Here is a 17782-nt window from a genome sequence, read left to right as displayed (position 1 = left end):
AATATTACAGAAAAAGCTGTCACTAAAGTTATGTTCTATTAATATCACGTCTCTTATGTTTCCAAAACTGCATTTTCTGTATTTTCATATACTGCATATTATACATTTTAACAATTTTTGTCAGTACTTCAACTATCCTTTCCCTCTTTTGTTTCCGTGTTCTTTGGAAGCTTGTTTAGACCAAATTAATGACATTATGGGATTCCTCCACATGAGTAGGAGTTCACTTTTTGAATAGGTGATAATAAGAATAAGATATGTTACAGTGGGGGACATCATGATTTTAGTGAGGCCTAGGTGGGGCATGGCCAAAAAAAGGTTGGGAACCACTGGGTTAGATAGTTACTATAGCGGAGATAAGCCGATAAATGTATCGCTGTGTTGTTTATAAACCACACATAGAGCGGCACCTCGTCACTTTCCAACAAGAAGCACCAGCACGTGCACCTCTGAATACTTTCCCCGACGACCCTTGAAGCTTTAAGTTCCGCGTGACAGAAATCAGCTGACTCCAACCGAGCGGCCGTCCGCAGCTGCCTGCCAAAATGGATCGGCGCTTCGAAGGCGGAGGTCTGCTTCTGTCTCCGGTGGAGGAGTCGAGCGCAGAAGTCAGCAGAGACAGCGGTAACGTGTCCCAGAGCGAGAGCAGTGGATCGGTACTCAGCGATGTACTCAGCAGCGGTGACATCTCTCAAAGTCCCAGCTTCAGTATGCCCGGGCCGCCGGAGTCCACGGAGACGGAGAACTTGCTGAAGAATACGGCGCAGAGCTACTCGGCGTACGTGAGAGCCAGTGCGGCGGATGAGGTAGGATGGTTCGATGAGCTGCTAAAGAGCCTCGTTTATGTTTTTAAAGTCTTTATAATAAGAGACATAATCTGAAATTTGGGCACCGATTTGTGTACCTTGCTTCCGTTTGTGTCATGCGTCTCTTTATAGAAATTGTAGCTTTCAGTTCCCAATTAAGTATTGACTTGTTGTTTCTAAGTGTTCAAGACCCTCGCTTACTGCTTGCTACTACCAGCATCGGTGGGCAGGTATTAAACTGTGGAGATGTGCCCCCAGAAGGCGCAATGGCTGCAGGTTTACATGACCATTTATACTGGACTTGTGTTCTACATTTCCCTTCATTTAGTTATAAACTTGTCATTTTAATATACGTTTTCCATATTCTTGAATTGTCTTGATTACTCTCCGCGTAAGTCTGTGGTCTCATAAGAAGCCCCTGAGAACACTCGTCACGTAGTAAGTTAATATGATGTCAGATGGCTCTGCTAATTGAAGATGTCGTTAGACAAGACAATGTTCGCTCACTCTATATTCACAATATTACACATAAAAAGTAAAAAAAAAGTGATTTATCTTCATTTTGTTTAAAACATTTTGATACGCATCAATAGAAAATACAGACAACTACGCACCTCGCGTTGGTTTGCTGGACGTTCTCGATGCCCGTGTCCTTCTCCGATGCGGCTTACTTCTTTTCACGGCTGTTCGTTTAACTGTGTTTCTAAAATGTCGCCAGTGACGTAAATCCTTAATGTAAAAAACTTCGTACTTATGAAAAATCGAAGGCATTGTTGTCCTAGCGTATTTGGAGCAAATATTAAACGTGTGCACCCGTAGCTGGAATGCTGTAGGAAGCGGGAAAATTTCTTCGTGCTGGTTGGTTACGTGAACAGTAAGAAAGTAATTGGACCAATCGGGTGAGCTTTTACTGGCCGGTCTAAAAGCGCGGTATTGCACCTGTAGAGAGAGCGCGGGCGGCTTTGCTTTGGTTTTGTACGGAAGTGCATTGGGAGAAAAAAAAATAAATAAATTAGGATTACAGTAAAGGGGAAAAAAGTTTAATCAAAACGGTCTATAATTCTGCTTTAATTTTATTAATTTTAGGTTTTGATCTCGTAGTTTATTCCACGATTGAAATCAAGATTTCAGCTGTTCTTGAATGCAGAAAACATATGGCTGCTGTAACTAGGCCTCCAAGAGGGTAGGTGTATGAGTGTGTCCCACTACTTTAATTTAAATAACGTGTAAGTGTTAGATGCATGAGCTGATGGTTGCAGAGACAGAGTTCAAAGAATCGTCTTCAGGGTGGGCTCATGTACTCGGTGTTGTGCATAAACAAGCTCATTTTTCTAAGAGCATTGAACTTAACGTAATGTATTAGCAAGTGAAGAACCTGAACGTGAGCTAGTTCAGTTTTATGTGACATTCTTGATCTGGTTTAGGTACAGAATAAACTTTTTGCTCTACCCTGTATTGTAGGGGTGGAGCCGAATTCGAATACGGTATTTGGATAAGCACAAATAGTGGAATTTTACAAATATTTATTTTGTACTAATGTTTTGCCGTTTATTTGTATTTGGGGGGGAAAAAAATAACGTAAAATCGAATAGGCACTGTACGTGTCTGCCTGATTGTGCTTAAGCCGCACCACTGCTGACACTCCACTTTCACTTTTAGGAAAATGTACTTTGTGAGGCTACTTTATGTTTTTCCCCGTTGGACATGCAATATGTGACACAAATTTTGACCGGCAGCATAATTTGGTTAGTTCACCTACACCCTGGTTCCACAGTCAACATTTGTGTCACATGGATGGAAATGGAGCAGTAATTTATATGTATACTTGCATCTATTTAATTTCTTTTTTGACCGGGAGGATATTAGCATATATGGTTTATACGTGTTTGTTACTGGGTATAACTCAAAGTGTATTTAAATAAAAAAAAAGTCTTAATAATTATTGTATTTTATTCAAGAACAGTGTAATAACCTAATAACAGTATTACCTCGGTATACATCCTTAATCCGATCCTATAACTTATCCCAAACAGGAAGTATACCAAACAAATTTTTCCCATAAGAAATAAAGGGAAAATGATTAATCCGTTCCCATGAAAAAAATCCTATTGTTATTGGCATATTATACATTGATGGGGTGTATAAAATAATTTAAACACTGCTTAATACTAAAATTACATAAATACAAAAGCAGTTAGATTAAATAAATGAAAATGTAACCTCACTTTACTTTTTAATAACGTCTTTGTTTTTTCACAATCATAGATACCGTCGTTCTCGGCATACAGTATGCAACAGCCAACTTCTGGATACGCATGCCACCTTCATACTTTTCAACAATCAATTTAAATTTATGTGAAAAAACACAAAATCATGTGGAAATTCACAGAGAGTTATAGCGCGGGTTGTTCACTGAATGCTAGCAACTGGCGTACTGACGCTCGTGGACAGTCATGGCTCTCTCTCAAGGGAGAGGTAAACCTGGGTAACATGCGGTGTTCTAACACGCGAGTGGCATTCCAAAGAAAGGTCGTATACCAAGCAAAATGTTTCACGTCCAAACAGGACGTATACCAAGTAGGACTTGTTCCAAAGCGGACATTTACCAAGATACCACTGTATAAGTCATGCAAAATTGAAGCTGCGTACCTCCATTTGAAGGACAATGGACACTCATTTGAGGACGTTAACGTCCAGATATTGGATAGAGAAGACAAGTGGTTTGAGAAGGGGGTGAGGGAAGCTTTGCATGTGCAAATCAACAACCCCTCACTCAGCAGAGGTGGAGGCCTTAGGCATAACCTGTCTTCAATTTATCATGCTGCCCTTTCATCTATCCCCAGGTAAATCGAGCCCAATTCACACCTCCACCAGGTGGACCACTCTTAACGACCCACTCTGTGGGGGCAGGAGGGGCTGTTAAAAGTGTGACGGTTACTTCTACCCACATCTCCCCCTTCCTTCGTTTTACTCAACGAGCCTATTCAGGGCAGGTGTGTAGTGAAACTAACCTGGAGGACAACATTCCTCAGACTGAAGAAGATGGTTGGATGAGCAGTAAAACGCATCTACCTAACAAGAAAGAAGTCCAGTTGTCATGACTCAACTACCAGATAACTTCACCTGGATGACTGGGAATCTTCACAGACATAACGCTTTAGTAAAAATACAAGTGTTTAGGACTTTGTGAGCATGCAACTGGATAAGATGAAATTTGGATTATACAACACCAGCAATGGGAGATTTTTTTTCATGGATGTTTTCATATTATTTGTTGTTGTAATGCTTTGGTCACCATTGATGCCTGTTATATCAGAAACATTTCTACCACCAATATGCATGAAAACGTACTTTTTTTTTTCCTTGACCATCACTACAAATTGCAAGGAGTATGCAACATTAAAATAGAAAAACACGTATGTTTGGGTGTTCTTATAAGAAAACATGTTACATTTGGAGAAGTTTGTTCCTGCTCCTTAAAAGTAGACCATCACTAAAAAATCGGCCTGGCCTTGGGCTACGCCACTACTATGCAGCTCGATGGTGGCGTTGCATTTGCCAGCAGGCTTCCATTTTATGATGGCATTTCTTTACTGTCTCCACAGATTCAAAATCTAGAGATGAGCTTGGAAGAAATGTTGGTGAGAGTGGATGAGTTCGTGGGAATGCTGGACATGGTATGTGAAACAGTTTTTTAAATTCTTAAGAAAGCAAACCTCTGTTAACTTCTTGTTGTGGCAAGGTTTCATGTTCACTTGCCCATGTGGAAAATAAATAGGAATTTTTTTTATTTTTTTCTAAAAGAAAACAACTGTACATCCATGTTCACACATAAGCAGCCCTGGAAATCTGATGGAATTGTAAGTTTGAGATTTCCCCCACTTGACGTATATACCCTCTACTTGACAACTTCCATCCATCCATTATCCAACCCTCTATATCCCAACTACAGGGTATCACGGAGTCTGCTGGAGCCAATCCCAGCCAACACATGGTGCAAGGCAGGAAACAAACTCCGGGCAGGGCGCCAGCCCACAGCAGGGCACACACACACTAAGGACAATTTAGAATCACCAATGCACCTAACCTGCATGTCTTTGGACTGTGGGAGGAAACCGGAGAACCTGGAATAAATCCATAGAGACACGGGGAGAACATGCAAACTCCACGCAGGGAGGACCCGGGAAGCAAATCCGGGTCTCCTAACTGCGAGGCAGCAGCGCTACCCACTATGCCACCGTGCCGCCCCACTTGACAACTTATATTTATGACTTGGACAGATATTTGTCCCAAGGAATACATTCAGCTTTTTATGAAGTTAATATTATAACAATAAACCTCACCACCCCTCAAACTCACAGGAAGTTACAAAAAAGAAGAAAACCTCTGGTTTGGCTAAATAAGAGAGCAGCCACAATAAGGCATCATAAAGGCACAGTGCTGTGCATATAAAAGAGCACCAGTAGTGTTTTTCACACACTTCTGTTGAACAATTCGTTGGCTAAATGTACTTTGAGAATTATTGTGAATGTGTGGGTCTGCCCACAGAACACAGAGAGGATCACCGTGTACCATGCAGTCCCATCACATCTGGCGTTAAACCTTTAGTGATTCCTTTAGCACACTTCAGGAAGGCTATGTCAATGAAAGCGTTTTCACAATCGCACAAGTCTGTGCGGCAGAACAGCTTGCTACTTTATATTGTTTGTGTGATCCGCTGACAGGCAGCGACTGTGTGCATCTAAGTAATGTTTTATTTGTGAACTATGCACTTAACTGGCAAATAAATCTTGGCATGCCCGCTGTCCCATAGCTATTTCTGTTCTGGTCATCTTTGCTGAGTAGTAGGCAATTGGTTTGTTTCTGACTGTATGTGATATACAGTGCCCTTTATAATGTTTGGGACAAAGACCCTATTTTACTTTGATTTACCCCCTCTGCTCCACAGTTTAAAATTACAGATCAGACAATTCAGACATTGTGATGAAAGTGTACATTGCAGACTCTCATTTAAGGGGCTTTGCATACATTTCGGTGACACAACACTTTTCTCACTTTAGGGCACCATAATGTTTGGGACAAGTGCCAGGCCCACTGCCCGGGTCATGTGAAAGTCCATTATAGCAGGGAGCTTGTCGTCTTGTGGCACCCAGTGACCCCAGCAGGGCTGCTCTTGTCAGACTATATCTCCCAGCATGCCCTGCTGGCTTCTTAGTGGGCACTGATATCTAACGCTGCTGTCATCTAGCGTGCTGGGGGAATCAAAAGCCCCCAGTGACATCTTCCCTTTTTGGTTGGTTGTCTGTTCATCCCTTCTGGTCTTTCCTTCCGTGTCTGATTCCCTTCTCCTCCCCAGCCGGGATGCCAAGCTGCCAGTTAGGAGCCTCCCATCTGGGTAAGGAACCATCCCCTCTTCTGGTCGGGATGCCATGTGGCATCTACAGTACCAGCATTGAATATTCCCAGCCTGACTGTGAGAACTGCTGAGCTGCTTGAAATGTACTTCCCCAATTTACAAAAAGAGAGAAAAAAAAAATTTTGGGATGAATAAAAAAAAAAAAATTCTTTATGTACCTACAGTGTAATAAATTGACATGATTTCAACTTAAGTCAATTGAAAAAGGGGAAATGCAGTGCAGCACATTGCAGAATTGGACAGCGATGCCTAATATAGCGTGAAGCATTCTTTAAACAGGATAGTTTTATTGTATTGTCCTGCTAAGCCTGTGAACCTCATTTTAATGTTTACATTTTTTTTCTTTTTTAAGATCCGAAATGATACGTCTCAGGTTGTAAATGATAATCTACCTCAGATTTACAGAAAAGCTGAAGAGATGAGAGCCGTCTACCGGAAGATTGATAACCTGGATGTAAGCTTGTTATCTGTCATCTCACCCTCGTGTGTATTTGTTAGTTAATGTAATACAGTATAAATAATCAAATTAGTACACATTTCTGTCACTGTTGAGTGTTTAATTGCAAGTATCAATGGTGTGTTTTAAATTGATGGTCCATATTGTTGATATTAACTATTTTAATATAAGGACTGCTTGTATAATTCCTGTTATTGGCTATTATTTGTTTTAATAAAGCATTAGGTATCCATTGCTTATAAATCTGTCACCTGTTTCTTTATACTTTTGTATGTTAAATTCTGTCAAGTCCCAGCTTTACCCTTTTTGTGTGAATTTTTTAATGTTCTACTCATTTTCAGCTCTAGCAATCTTTATATATAAAAACATGGAAGTGTGTGCGTCTGTCTGTTGTGATAAGAACGACACAGATACATCGAAAATAGTTGAGGCAGCCACCCAAGGTTGATTTTTAGTTCAGTTGTGTTCAGGATGAAGTCCAAACAGAATTGATTTCGGTTTGACAAGATGGCGGATTTAAAGACCATGGCAGGAGGTGATGTCATTGAAGCCGGGACTGGGTGATGTCATCTAAAGCACCAACACCGAGTGGGATTTCTAGTCTGCAGAGGACGGAGAGAGAGAGAGAGTGTTAGTGCAGCTCACCACCCCCTGGTCTAGTGTGGTATTACTATTCTTTAAACCCTCTAGCTGCTTCCCATGCGCACGTGCAGGCTCCACCTCCTAGGAAACAAACTCGCTTAGCCGCGAATACAAGCGACCCAAGCACATCGGCAAACAAAACCTAGAAAGAAAAAGTCGCTTGGCTGCTAATACACAAGCGAGCCGAGCACATCGGCAAAATGAAACCTCCAAAGAAAGACAAAGTCGCTTGGCCGCTAACACACACACAAGGCGAGCACATCGGCAAAACAAAACCTCCAAGCAGAGAGACGCCCAGAGTAGTTCCTTTCAATTACCTGATATCTCTACATTTCGGGGTTTTTTTTTTCTGACGATTGCTAGTTTCTAGGACCCCGTGCTTTTTACAGTACGGCCTTACACAGCTAGTAATAAATAATAAGCCTCATTTGACAAGTAAAGATGACTACATGGATTTACAGACACAATACAGTAACAGTAAAATACAAAACACCATACAGCATGTACAATGGCAGGAGACCAAGAAGAAAAAGAGATTGGAGGAGGATTAGTAACAGCCAGTAATGACGTTTGCCTAATTATATCCTGTAGAAAAACTGACCAGTAACATACAGTATAAAGAGCATTGTACGCAGTTCTGAACTGACAGGTCTTCACTGTTGATTGGAATCATGAAAGCCAGTGAGGCATACTTTATACGAGCAGGGCAATAGGTTTTGTATTTTTAACACTACTAATGACAATTTTGTTCCGTATTTTAAGGAAAGTGAGCTATAACATTCTTAGACCGATAGTGAAAAATATCCATCTCTGTATTTGTTAAACCTGCTTATTCCAGTTCAGGGTTCCAGAGAGCCAGGGCCTGTAAGAGCTGAACAATAAGCAAATCTCAACTAGTGCTGGATTGGTACTAAAATTTGGGCTTTGATATCGATACCAGCTTTCAGAGCATAGTGAAACAAAGAACAGATCACTCTGAAACCCTCCATCTTACTACACCCTCCCTGATGCGCTTGCACTATTTCCCCTCTTCCCCAGATAGCGCTGAAGTAATAATTCTCTAGGAAAGTCTCGGTCTCGCTAAAACAATAAAGGGTTTGGGTTTCTCGAAGTTCAGATCGTTTTTGCTTTGTGAAGTGTACAAAATGGACGTTTTTCCACAACTGCAAAAACAAGTGTGAAGGAAAGGGGTTGCCTTAAAACCAATACTAAAAATTCAACTCTGTCTATTAAAACATGTCGTCAGTCCTCGGACGTCTTCTAGGCTGTGTCAGTGTTTATTCTCTCTCACGTGCGCACAACTTTAGGCTTTTTGCAGCACTAGAATTCTAACGCTGTGATGTACAAATGCAGATAACAATCCGTTTATCTGCTCAAATTGCTTCTCTGTTTTCCGTGCTTTCTTTTGTTAAAAGGTATTGAGTTTTGCTGAGAAATGCAGTAAGGGTCCTGTCCACATTACTAAGTTTAGAAAATGCAGACTTTTTTGCGTTTTCACCCACACTACCCTACTGTTTTCGGTCTACGAAAATGGATACTTTATATAAAAAAAAAACAACAAAACTCTGCCATACCTGAAGATTTTTGTAAACGTAGCCTCCGCTTTGTGGTGTGGATGGGTGAAAATGCGGCTTTTTTATTTTTAGAAAACAAACTCTGATCTTGCTCCGATTTGTTTCTGCTTATTTAATAGCCTTTCCCTGATTGGATTCTGCTGACATCATGTCATTCCCTGATTGGTCACCCTCTACTGAAGAAAAACGTTCCAACATTGTGCAAATGGAGGAATTGCTTTGCATGGTGCTTGTTGTGGTACAACAACAATAACATTTATTTTTTTTTTTGAGCACGTTTTCACACCAATGATGAAGCTCAAAGTGCTTTACAAGATGAAGAAAAAAAGAAAAATCTAAAAATAAAATTAGGCAATAATAAGTAACAAAGAATAATGTATGATCTGATGGCCAGGAGGACAGAAAAACCAAAAAAAAAAAAAGAGCTGGAGGAAAAAAAAAAACCAAACAAAATCTGCAGGGGTTTCCGAGGCCACAAGACCACCCAACCCCCGACATAAATGATCTCAATCAGTCCTCATGGTTTTCAAGCTTCATGTGGACCTTTGTCCTTCAATCCATCAATGGAGGGACTGCATGGCACCCTGATCAGCTGGTGGTGGCACAGATGGGCATCACAGAGAACCAGAAAGAGAACAGCAGAGAAAGTAGGGGCTAGTACGGATTTCAGAGCCATGGAAAACAATAATTTATTAAAAGCATGTATAGAATATCAGGGTTACACTAAAATGAAGTTATGAGAAAGCCATGTTACAAGAACGGGTTTTTTTGCTGTATTTTAAAGCGCTCCACTGTATTAGCTAGGTGAATTTCTATCGATAAGCGATTTTAGGTGCGTAACAGCAGAAGGCCGCCTCACCACTTTTAAGGTTAGCTCTAGGAATTCTAAGCAGACCCTCAACTGAAGATGTAAGGGTACGATTTGCAGTGTACCTAAATTGTGTTTTGTACACTTTGAGTACTGCAAACGTGTGCAAAGGGCAAATTATTTACTAGTCACTACGGTTTTACGATAAATCCTTTGCACTGTTACAGTCCCTTTTTAAGGATTTGTTTTATTAATCGCCAATGCCTGCTCCCTAGTGTAGGCAAATGTCTGTCATTTGTGTCTTTGGTTGTTTTGTGTTACAGAGACCCTTTTTTTTTTTTTTTTTAATTTCAAAATGCTAGCTAGATGTAGATAGTTTTTGCTCTAAAAATGTAGTAGAGTGAACCCAGTGTAGCCCAATGCCCTGTGCTGCTGGCTCCCATAGTGCTTTGTAAATAAATCTTTAAGAGGATGTCCTTAATCTCTTCCTATAAAGAATCTGAAAAATCCTTAATTTACTGGAATTGTGCAGCCAGCACCACTTGGTTCCAGGTTGTCCAAGATTGTGGATAAAAACATTTTGGTTTGTACTTTGCTTATTTAATTTAAATAACCGAGCATTGGTTTTCCTACCTCGATTTGGCAGTCGGTGAGAAAGTAGGTTTGATTTTAGCTTGGCGTAACAACTTCTTTTATGAAATTTCACATGCCTTTATAACTGAGCATTGTTTCATCTTTTGGACAGGCATTCGTTAAAATGGTTGGCTGTAATGTGGCTGTAATGGAAGAGGAAGTGACGCAGGCAGAAGCTAATCTTGGAACACTTCCGGGCACTTTTAAAAAGTTCCTACGTGCCATCAGTGCACCAACATTTCTTAATGTAAGTGGCTTGTGTTTTAATTGGGGGATTTGAAAATTGTGGCCCCGGGTTCAAATTAAATCATAAAAGATGTCATGCTTGTTCTATAAATACGAACAGTAAAGGAGTAAATCCCAACACAATAACGGCAAAAATGAATTAAATAGTACAACTTTGCTGGGTCTTTATGAGATAGTTAACTATGTGCAGTGCCTTTTTCTTATTAAGACTAGGTGACTTTAACATTGGGAAGTATTTTAAGTGTTAAAAAAATAAATAAATTACAGAGAACAATTTTTGAGTTTAGAAAATTGGCCACAGGTCTGAGTACTTTTGCAGTGACACCCACATAACACTGATAAGCAAAGCTGGCCTAATATGTACAAGATCTCTGACGGTGTCCTGTGTGTGTGTGTATGGGAGCAGGAGATCCCCTTAACTAATTTCAATTGTGAGGTGGAGCCGTCGTGAATCGGACTTCTTGTTCCAACACATCCCACAGATGCTTGATTGAATTGAGATCTGGGGAATTTGGAGGCCTGGCTAAGCCCTTGAATGCTTTATCATATTCCTCAAACCAAACGTGTGCTCAGTCAGTCAGTCAGTCTGTCATTTTCCAACCTAAGACAGGGTCATGGAGGTCTGCGATCAGGGCACACACACACCCAGCACACACTAGGGACAATTTAGGATCGCCAATGCACCTAACCTGCATGTCTTTGGACTGTGGGATGAAACCCACGCAGACATGGGGAGAACATACAAAGTCCACGCAGGGAGGACCTGGGAAGTGAACCAAGGTCTCATTACTTACTGCGAGGCAGCAGCACTACCACTGCGCCGCCACGTGTGCATTGTGGCCAGGGCATATTATCTTTCAGAAAGATCCTACCTCCATTGAGAGAGACCGTCGACATGAAGGGGTATACCTGGTCTACAATGATGTTTAGGTAGGGGGAACTTGTCGAATTAACATCCACATGAATTCCCGGACCCAGGGCAGGAGCCCCAAGCCGTCCATATGTTGCAACAGAAGATGGGATTCACTAGACCAGGTGACCTTCCACTGATCCAAGGTCTATTTCCAGCACTCATGTGCCCACTGTAGGCATTTTCGGCTCTGGCCAGAAGCTAGCTTGGGCACTCTGACCAGCCTGTGGCAACACAATTTCATACACCGCAGGATACAATGCATTCACTGTGTGTCATGTGTTGAAGAAATAAATTGGAATACATTAAAGAAAGAGATTTTGTTCACAACTGGAACCTTTTAATCAATATTAATAATAAGAATTAACCCAGAGAACCAGGCTGGAGGAAGCTTGTTCATGCGTCTTTAATTTCTCTTCATGAAGAGGGAGCACCCTGCCACATTTGTATGCCAAGGGATGGTTCCCAGAGCAAAGATGCCACAGAATGGTCACAGAACAAAGCTATAGTCCCATTTTTTGTATAGTACTAGGGTGTTGTACCGTGTTAGCCATTATGGATGGAACGAGACGTTAAGCAAAATGGTGCCAGAAGAAGGGGCTGAAGTTGCCTCGAAAGCTTGCATATTGTCATCTTTCTAGTTAGCCAATGAAAGGGGTCATCTTGCTTAACGTCTCATTAGTCCTGTTTTTGTAAACAATTGAATGTACATAACAGAATTGAATTAAGGCTTACACATCATCTGATTGACTCATTAGCGCACACACCTCTTGTACACCTAAATAAAAGTCTCATTCCGCTTCATTCTTTGTCCTTCGCAATACTTCTTAGGGTTCTGCTCTTATCTTATAATGGAAGCTGTGTACGTGACAACTGTCAAGTACTCCAGCTGCCACTTTCTTTCACCATCACCCAAAACAGTCTCATCACCGTGTTGCTCACACACCCTGGCTTGTTTAACTCTTCGTGCTACTTCTAAGATACACCCATACATCCATTATCCAACCCACTATACCCTAACTACAGGGTCACGGGGGCCTGCTAGAGCCAATCCCAGCCAACACAGGGCGCAAGGCAGGAAACAAACCCCAGGTGGGGCGCCAGCCCACCGCAGGGCACACCCCCACACCAAGCACACACTAGGGACAATTTATGCAACCTAACCTGTATGTCTTTGGACTGTGGGAGGAAACCCACACAGACACTGGGAGAACATGCAACCTCCACGCAGGGAGGACCCAGAAAGCAAACCTTCTAAGAGAGAGATAGCATTTACTCTATCTATCTATAATATTAAATTCTTTTCGCGTTTGAAAGGGAAATTACTATGACCACAACAGTCAGGTTACACAGAGAAAGTGAGACAGATGCAGATCGAGAGAGAAGGCTTGCAGGCTCACTGATCAACGTATACCACAATCACAATTGAGGGCCTCACAAAACACCCGAACAATGTGCTGAACAAAATCGAATTCGACGGATGCAGTATTCACGGGCTACCACGTCATACAGGCGTCAGGGTCTTTATATGGAGGGATTGAATTATAACATTGAAAAAGATTAATGCACATCATGATACTTACACATCATGTGTAAGTAGCGCCAAGCACAGAGGGTTAAATTTGAATCACGTGGGATGTGTTGTTCAGACGGGAAGGTGAAATTAACACCTTTAAGCCATCCACCTGAACCGTTGTTGTCTCTTATTTCTGGTGCAAATCCACATTCAACTCATTTTCTACAGAACATTAGGAAATATAATTCGTGTTTTCAGATGACGTCGTTTGGCACCACGGCTGCTACCGAGGAGTCTGGCTTTATGCCGACATTTAAAATGCGGGGGCAAATCTATCATAGAATTGGGTCATTAATGCCGTTGCCTCATGAAAGCCACAAATTTTTCCCTTTCACTCAGTGAGCGAAGCCACTGGGTAATCTGCTAGTATTTTAATATGGAAAGCATAACTACAGTATATTAACTAGATCATCACGTTAGCCCTTGATCCCCCTTTATTTTCTTTCACTCGTGACACGTTACTCATCTGTCAATAGCACTAAGAGTCGCTCCGGTCTTTACACCTGCCCATATCTTCTGCATTCAACACATCAACTACGAGTACCTAACGTCCGCTTACTGCCTAATATATCCTCGACATTGGCATGTGCCGTCGATACAAGGTGATTGATAATCACTGTCATTCACTTCATATAGGAGTGGTCGTAACGTTTTGGCTACTAAGGTATGTTGTGTTAGTAAAGAAATGCAAGTCCACAGGATGTGCACCAGCACTTAGACAAACAACCAGAACCTTCATATCTTAAACTGCTTGTGTACCTTCTGAGATATCCACACATTGGTTTCCTCTCCTGGCAGCCCACCAGAAGGAAACTATGGATGAGACGTCGGCCCGTCACAACCGTGCAGATCCCTACCTCAGAGCCACCAAAAAAATTTGTGAAAACACAAATTGTATTTCCTAATGTTCTGTAGAAAATGAGTTGAATGTGGATTTGCGCCAGAAATAAGAGACAACAAAGGTTCAGGTGGATGGCTTAAAGGTGTTAATTTGACCTTGCCGTCTAAACAACACATCCCACTATTCGTGATTCAAATTTAACCCTCTGTGCTTGGCAGTACTCACACATGATGTCCATTTCTCCTATTGTAACTTTTGGATGTAGGCAATAGTCTTTTTCAATGTTATAATTGAATCCCTCCATATACAGACCCCGATACCTGAGTGACGTGGTAGCCTGTGAATGCTGCATCCGTCGAATTCGATTCTGTTCAGCACATTGTTTGGGTGTTTGTGAGGCCCTCAATTGTGATTGTGGTATACGTTGATCAGTGAGCCTTCTCTCTCGATCTGCCCGATGTCCATAGCCCCATTAGAAATACAAAGTGCATCCGGAAAGTATTCACAGCACATCACTTTTTCCACATTTTATGTTACAGCCTTATTAGAAAATGGATTAAATTCATTTTTTTCCTCAGAATTCTACACACAACACCCCATAATGACAACAGCAAAAATGTTTCCTTGAGGTTTTTTGCAAATTTATTAAAAATAAAAAAACTGAGAAATCACATCTACATAAGTATTCACAGCCTTTGCTCAATACTTTGTCGATGCACCTTTGGCAGCAATTCCAGCCTCAAGTCTTTTTGAATCTGATGCCACAAGCTTGGCACACCTATCCTTGGCCAGTTTCGCCCATTCCTCTTTGCAGCACCTCTCAAGCTCCATCAGGTCGGTGCACAGCCATTTTAAGATCTCTCCAGAGATGTTCAATTGGATTCAAGTCTGGGCTCTGGCTGGGCCACTCAAGGACATTCACAGAGTTGTCCTGAAGCCACTCCTTTGATATCTTGGCTGTGTGCTTAGGGTCATTGTCCTGCTGAAAGATGAACCGTCGCCCCAGTCTGAGGTCAAGAGCGCTCTGGAGCAGGTTTTCATCCAGGATGTCTCTGTACATTGCTGCGGTCATCTTTCCCTTTATCCTGACTAGTCTCCCAGTTCCATCCCCACAGCATGATGCTGCCACCACCATGCTTCACTGTAGGGATGGTATTGGCCTGGTGATGAGCGGTGCCTGGTTTCCTCCAAACGTGATGACTGGCATTCACACCAAAGAGTTCAATCTTTGTCTCATCAGACCAGAGAATTTTGTTTCTCATGGTCTGAGAGTCCTTCAGGTGACTTTTGGCAAACTCCAGGCAGGCTGCCATGTCCCTTTTACTAAGGAGTGGCTTCCGTCTGGCCACTCTACCATACAGGCCTGATTGGTGGATTGCTGCAGAGATGGTTGTCCTTCTGGAAGGTTCTCCTCTCTCCACATAGGACCTCTGGAGCTCTGACAGAGTGACCATTGGGTTCTTGGTTCTTGGTCACCTCCCTGACTAAGGCCCTTCTCCCCCGATCGCTCAGTTTAGATGGCCGGCCAGCTCTAGGAAGAGTCCTGGTGGTTTTGAACTTCTTCCACTTACGGATGATGGAGGCCACTGTGCTCATTGGGACCTTCAAAGCAGCAGAAATTTTTCTGTAACCTTCCCCAGATTTGTGCCTCGAGACAATCCTGTCTCGGATATCTACAGACAATTGCTTTGACTTCATGCTTGGTTTGTGCTCTGACATGAACTGTCAACTGTGGGACCTTCTATAGACAGGTGTGTGCCTTTCCAAATCATATCCAGTCAGCTGAATTTACTGCAGGTGGACTCCAATTAAACATCTCAAGGATGATCAGGGGAAACAGGATGCACCTGAGCTCAATTTGGAGCTTCATGGCAAAGGCTGGGAATACTTATGGACATGGGATGTCTCAGTTTTATTTTTAATAAATTTGCAAAAACCTCAAGTAAACTTTTTCACGTTGTCATTCTGGGGTGCTGTGTGTAGAATTCTGAAGAAAAAAAAGAATTTAATCCATTTTGGAATAAGGCAGTAACATAACAAAATGTGGAAATAGTGATGCGCTGTGAATACTTTCCGGATGCCCTGGATTTACCAGTCACAGGCCAGAGAAAGGCATCAGCTCTTCATTTGGTTAATTCTTCTGCACGCTTATTCCCTTACATTTAGCAGTAATGTTTTCATTTCATAATTGAACAATGTGAGTTTTTGTTTTCTTGATACGGGGCACCAGCCGTCATGTACTTAACCTTCTTTTCTTTTATGTCCCCCTGTAGAAAACCGCCTCTCCAAGGAGACAGCAGTCACAACACAACGCGATGCAAGTCTTCAGTACCGATGATTACTTCTGTCCTGAGTCAGCAGAAAAGTGAGAACTGGCCACACAGCACAAGAGCATTTAATACCTCAGGCGTCAAGTGCTGGGACACGCACATTTATTGAAAATACAGGTTAAGATGACACGAATAAAACATGGCGTACTGTTTGCAATATAGTGGATCTGATGATATGTCAGAATATCGAGGGTTCTACTCCTACTGTTCACAGTTCCATTAGGGAAGCATTTTGTATGTTTAAGGAAAGCTGATGCGCTGTTAACGGATTTCTTATTTCTTTATGAAACGTCTTCCTGTTAAAAGCATTTAAGCCAAGCAAAAAGAACTACAAAAGCCTTACGTAACAATAACACCTACCGGACTAGTTATTGTAGAACCAGTGCCTTGAACACTTTGTAAATGATTCCTCTGTATATTGAGGTGCATGACATTAGCGGTTTTTTTATTTTTTTCTGTTCCAATCGAGTTTCTATTTAAGATGAACAACTGTCAAAACTAATTTGAATGTTTTATCGCTTGCAGTAGCCTAACTCTTTCTTTAACGGTTGGAGTTCCCCTTTCTTTACAAATCAAATGCGATCGGATTTCAGTTTCTCTTTGCCGCGCGAGGCTCCGCTTTTGTCTCGACGCTTGTTTCGGCGCTGCAGGATGAAAGGATCTTATTTTCTTTTTATTCAACTGTTGTAATTGTGTTGCTAATTTGAAGAGCTGAGGAACAGCCAGCAGAATCCACCCGTCCTTCAGTGTGTAACATGACATGCACTTTACACTCGTCGTTTTCTAATGGGTAATAAAATATCTGTGTATTACAAAGAGAGCTGGACCTTTTGTGTGCTTTATTAACCGTGGAGAGACGTGAACCAAAACACGGCCGACTGGAGAGATCTGCCAATATTTGCAGCTTACCGTGTTATTCTGTAGGACTCTTATACACTCAGCGGCCACTTTATTAGGTACACCTCGTTAGTACCCGGTTGGACCCACTTTGGCCTTCAGAACTCTCACAGTTCTTTGTGGCTGGAGCCATTCCTCAGGTCCTCATTGACGTGACACCATCCGGCTGCACATCCATGAAGCCAATGTCCCATTCCAGCACATCCCAAAGGTGCTCGATTGGATTGAGATATCGTGATGTGGAGGCCATTTTGAATCCAGTGAACTCCTCATCACGTTCAAGAAACCAGCTTGAGATGATCTGAGCTTTGTGACATGGCGTGTTACCCTGCTGGAAGTCCCCTTCAGAAGATGAGAGTACTGCAGTCATCAGGGGATGGACGTGGTCAGCAACAATGCTCAGTTGACACCAAGGAGCCCAAAGCTTTGCCAAGAAAATATCCATCACACAATGCCCACCAGCCTCAACCATTGAAATAGGCAGGATGAATCCCTGCCTTCATGTTGTTGAGACCAAATTCTGACCCTACCATCTGAAGGTTGCAGCTGAAATCGAGACTCATCAGACCAGGCAACGTGTGAATTGTGGCCTCAGTTGCGTGTTCTTAGCTGACAGGAGTGGCACCTGCTTCAAGGTTGGATGGGT

At 42.1% G+C, this 17782-nt stretch overlaps 1 protein-coding gene and 1 long non-coding RNA gene across 2 annotated transcripts in view; one reads left to right on the top strand and one right to left on the bottom strand.

Annotated features, from left to right (window-relative positions):
- The first annotated feature begins 476 nt into the window (after positions 1–476).
- bloc1s4 (biogenesis of lysosomal organelles complex-1, subunit 4, cappuccino) lies at positions 477–17059 on the top strand. Its single transcript, XM_039736869.1, has 5 exons — positions 477–806; positions 4412–4483; positions 6575–6676; positions 10449–10583; positions 16183–17059. The coding sequence occupies exons 1-5, from the start codon at positions 546–548 to the stop codon at positions 16276–16278; spliced, it is 666 nt and encodes a 221-aa protein (XP_039592803.1). The 5' UTR covers positions 477–545; the 3' UTR covers positions 16279–17059.
- LOC120515656 overlaps positions 7220–17782 on the bottom strand; it is a 22734-nt gene continuing 12171 nt past the window's right edge. Inside the window, exon 4 of the long non-coding RNA XR_005630679.1 lies at positions 7220–7281. This is a non-coding gene — a long non-coding RNA (uncharacterized LOC120515656). The remainder of the gene's footprint in view (positions 7282–17782) is intronic.

The sequence above is a fragment of the Polypterus senegalus genome, chromosome 15 (genome assembly GCF_016835505.1).
Source record: "Polypterus senegalus isolate Bchr_013 chromosome 15, ASM1683550v1, whole genome shotgun sequence".
Taxonomy (NCBI): Eukaryota; Metazoa; Chordata; class Cladistia; order Polypteriformes; family Polypteridae; genus Polypterus; species Polypterus senegalus.
Note: the sequence above shows the minus strand (reverse complement) of the source record. Positions and strands in the feature narration are given on the sequence as shown.

Excerpts from the sequence above, each read along its gene's own strand:
- bloc1s4 (XM_039736869.1), top strand. The coding sequence starts at position 546 with ATGGATCGGCGCTTCGAAGGCGGAGGTCTGCTTCTGTCTCCGGTGGAG. Across the intron at positions 807-4,411 it reads GAGCCAGTGCGGCGGATGAG|ATTCAAAATCTAGAGATGAG; the intron begins GTAGGATGGTTC and ends CTGTCTCCACAG. Across the intron at positions 4,484-6,574 it reads TCGTGGGAATGCTGGACATG|ATCCGAAATGATACGTCTCA; the intron begins GTATGTGAAACA and ends TTCTTTTTTAAG.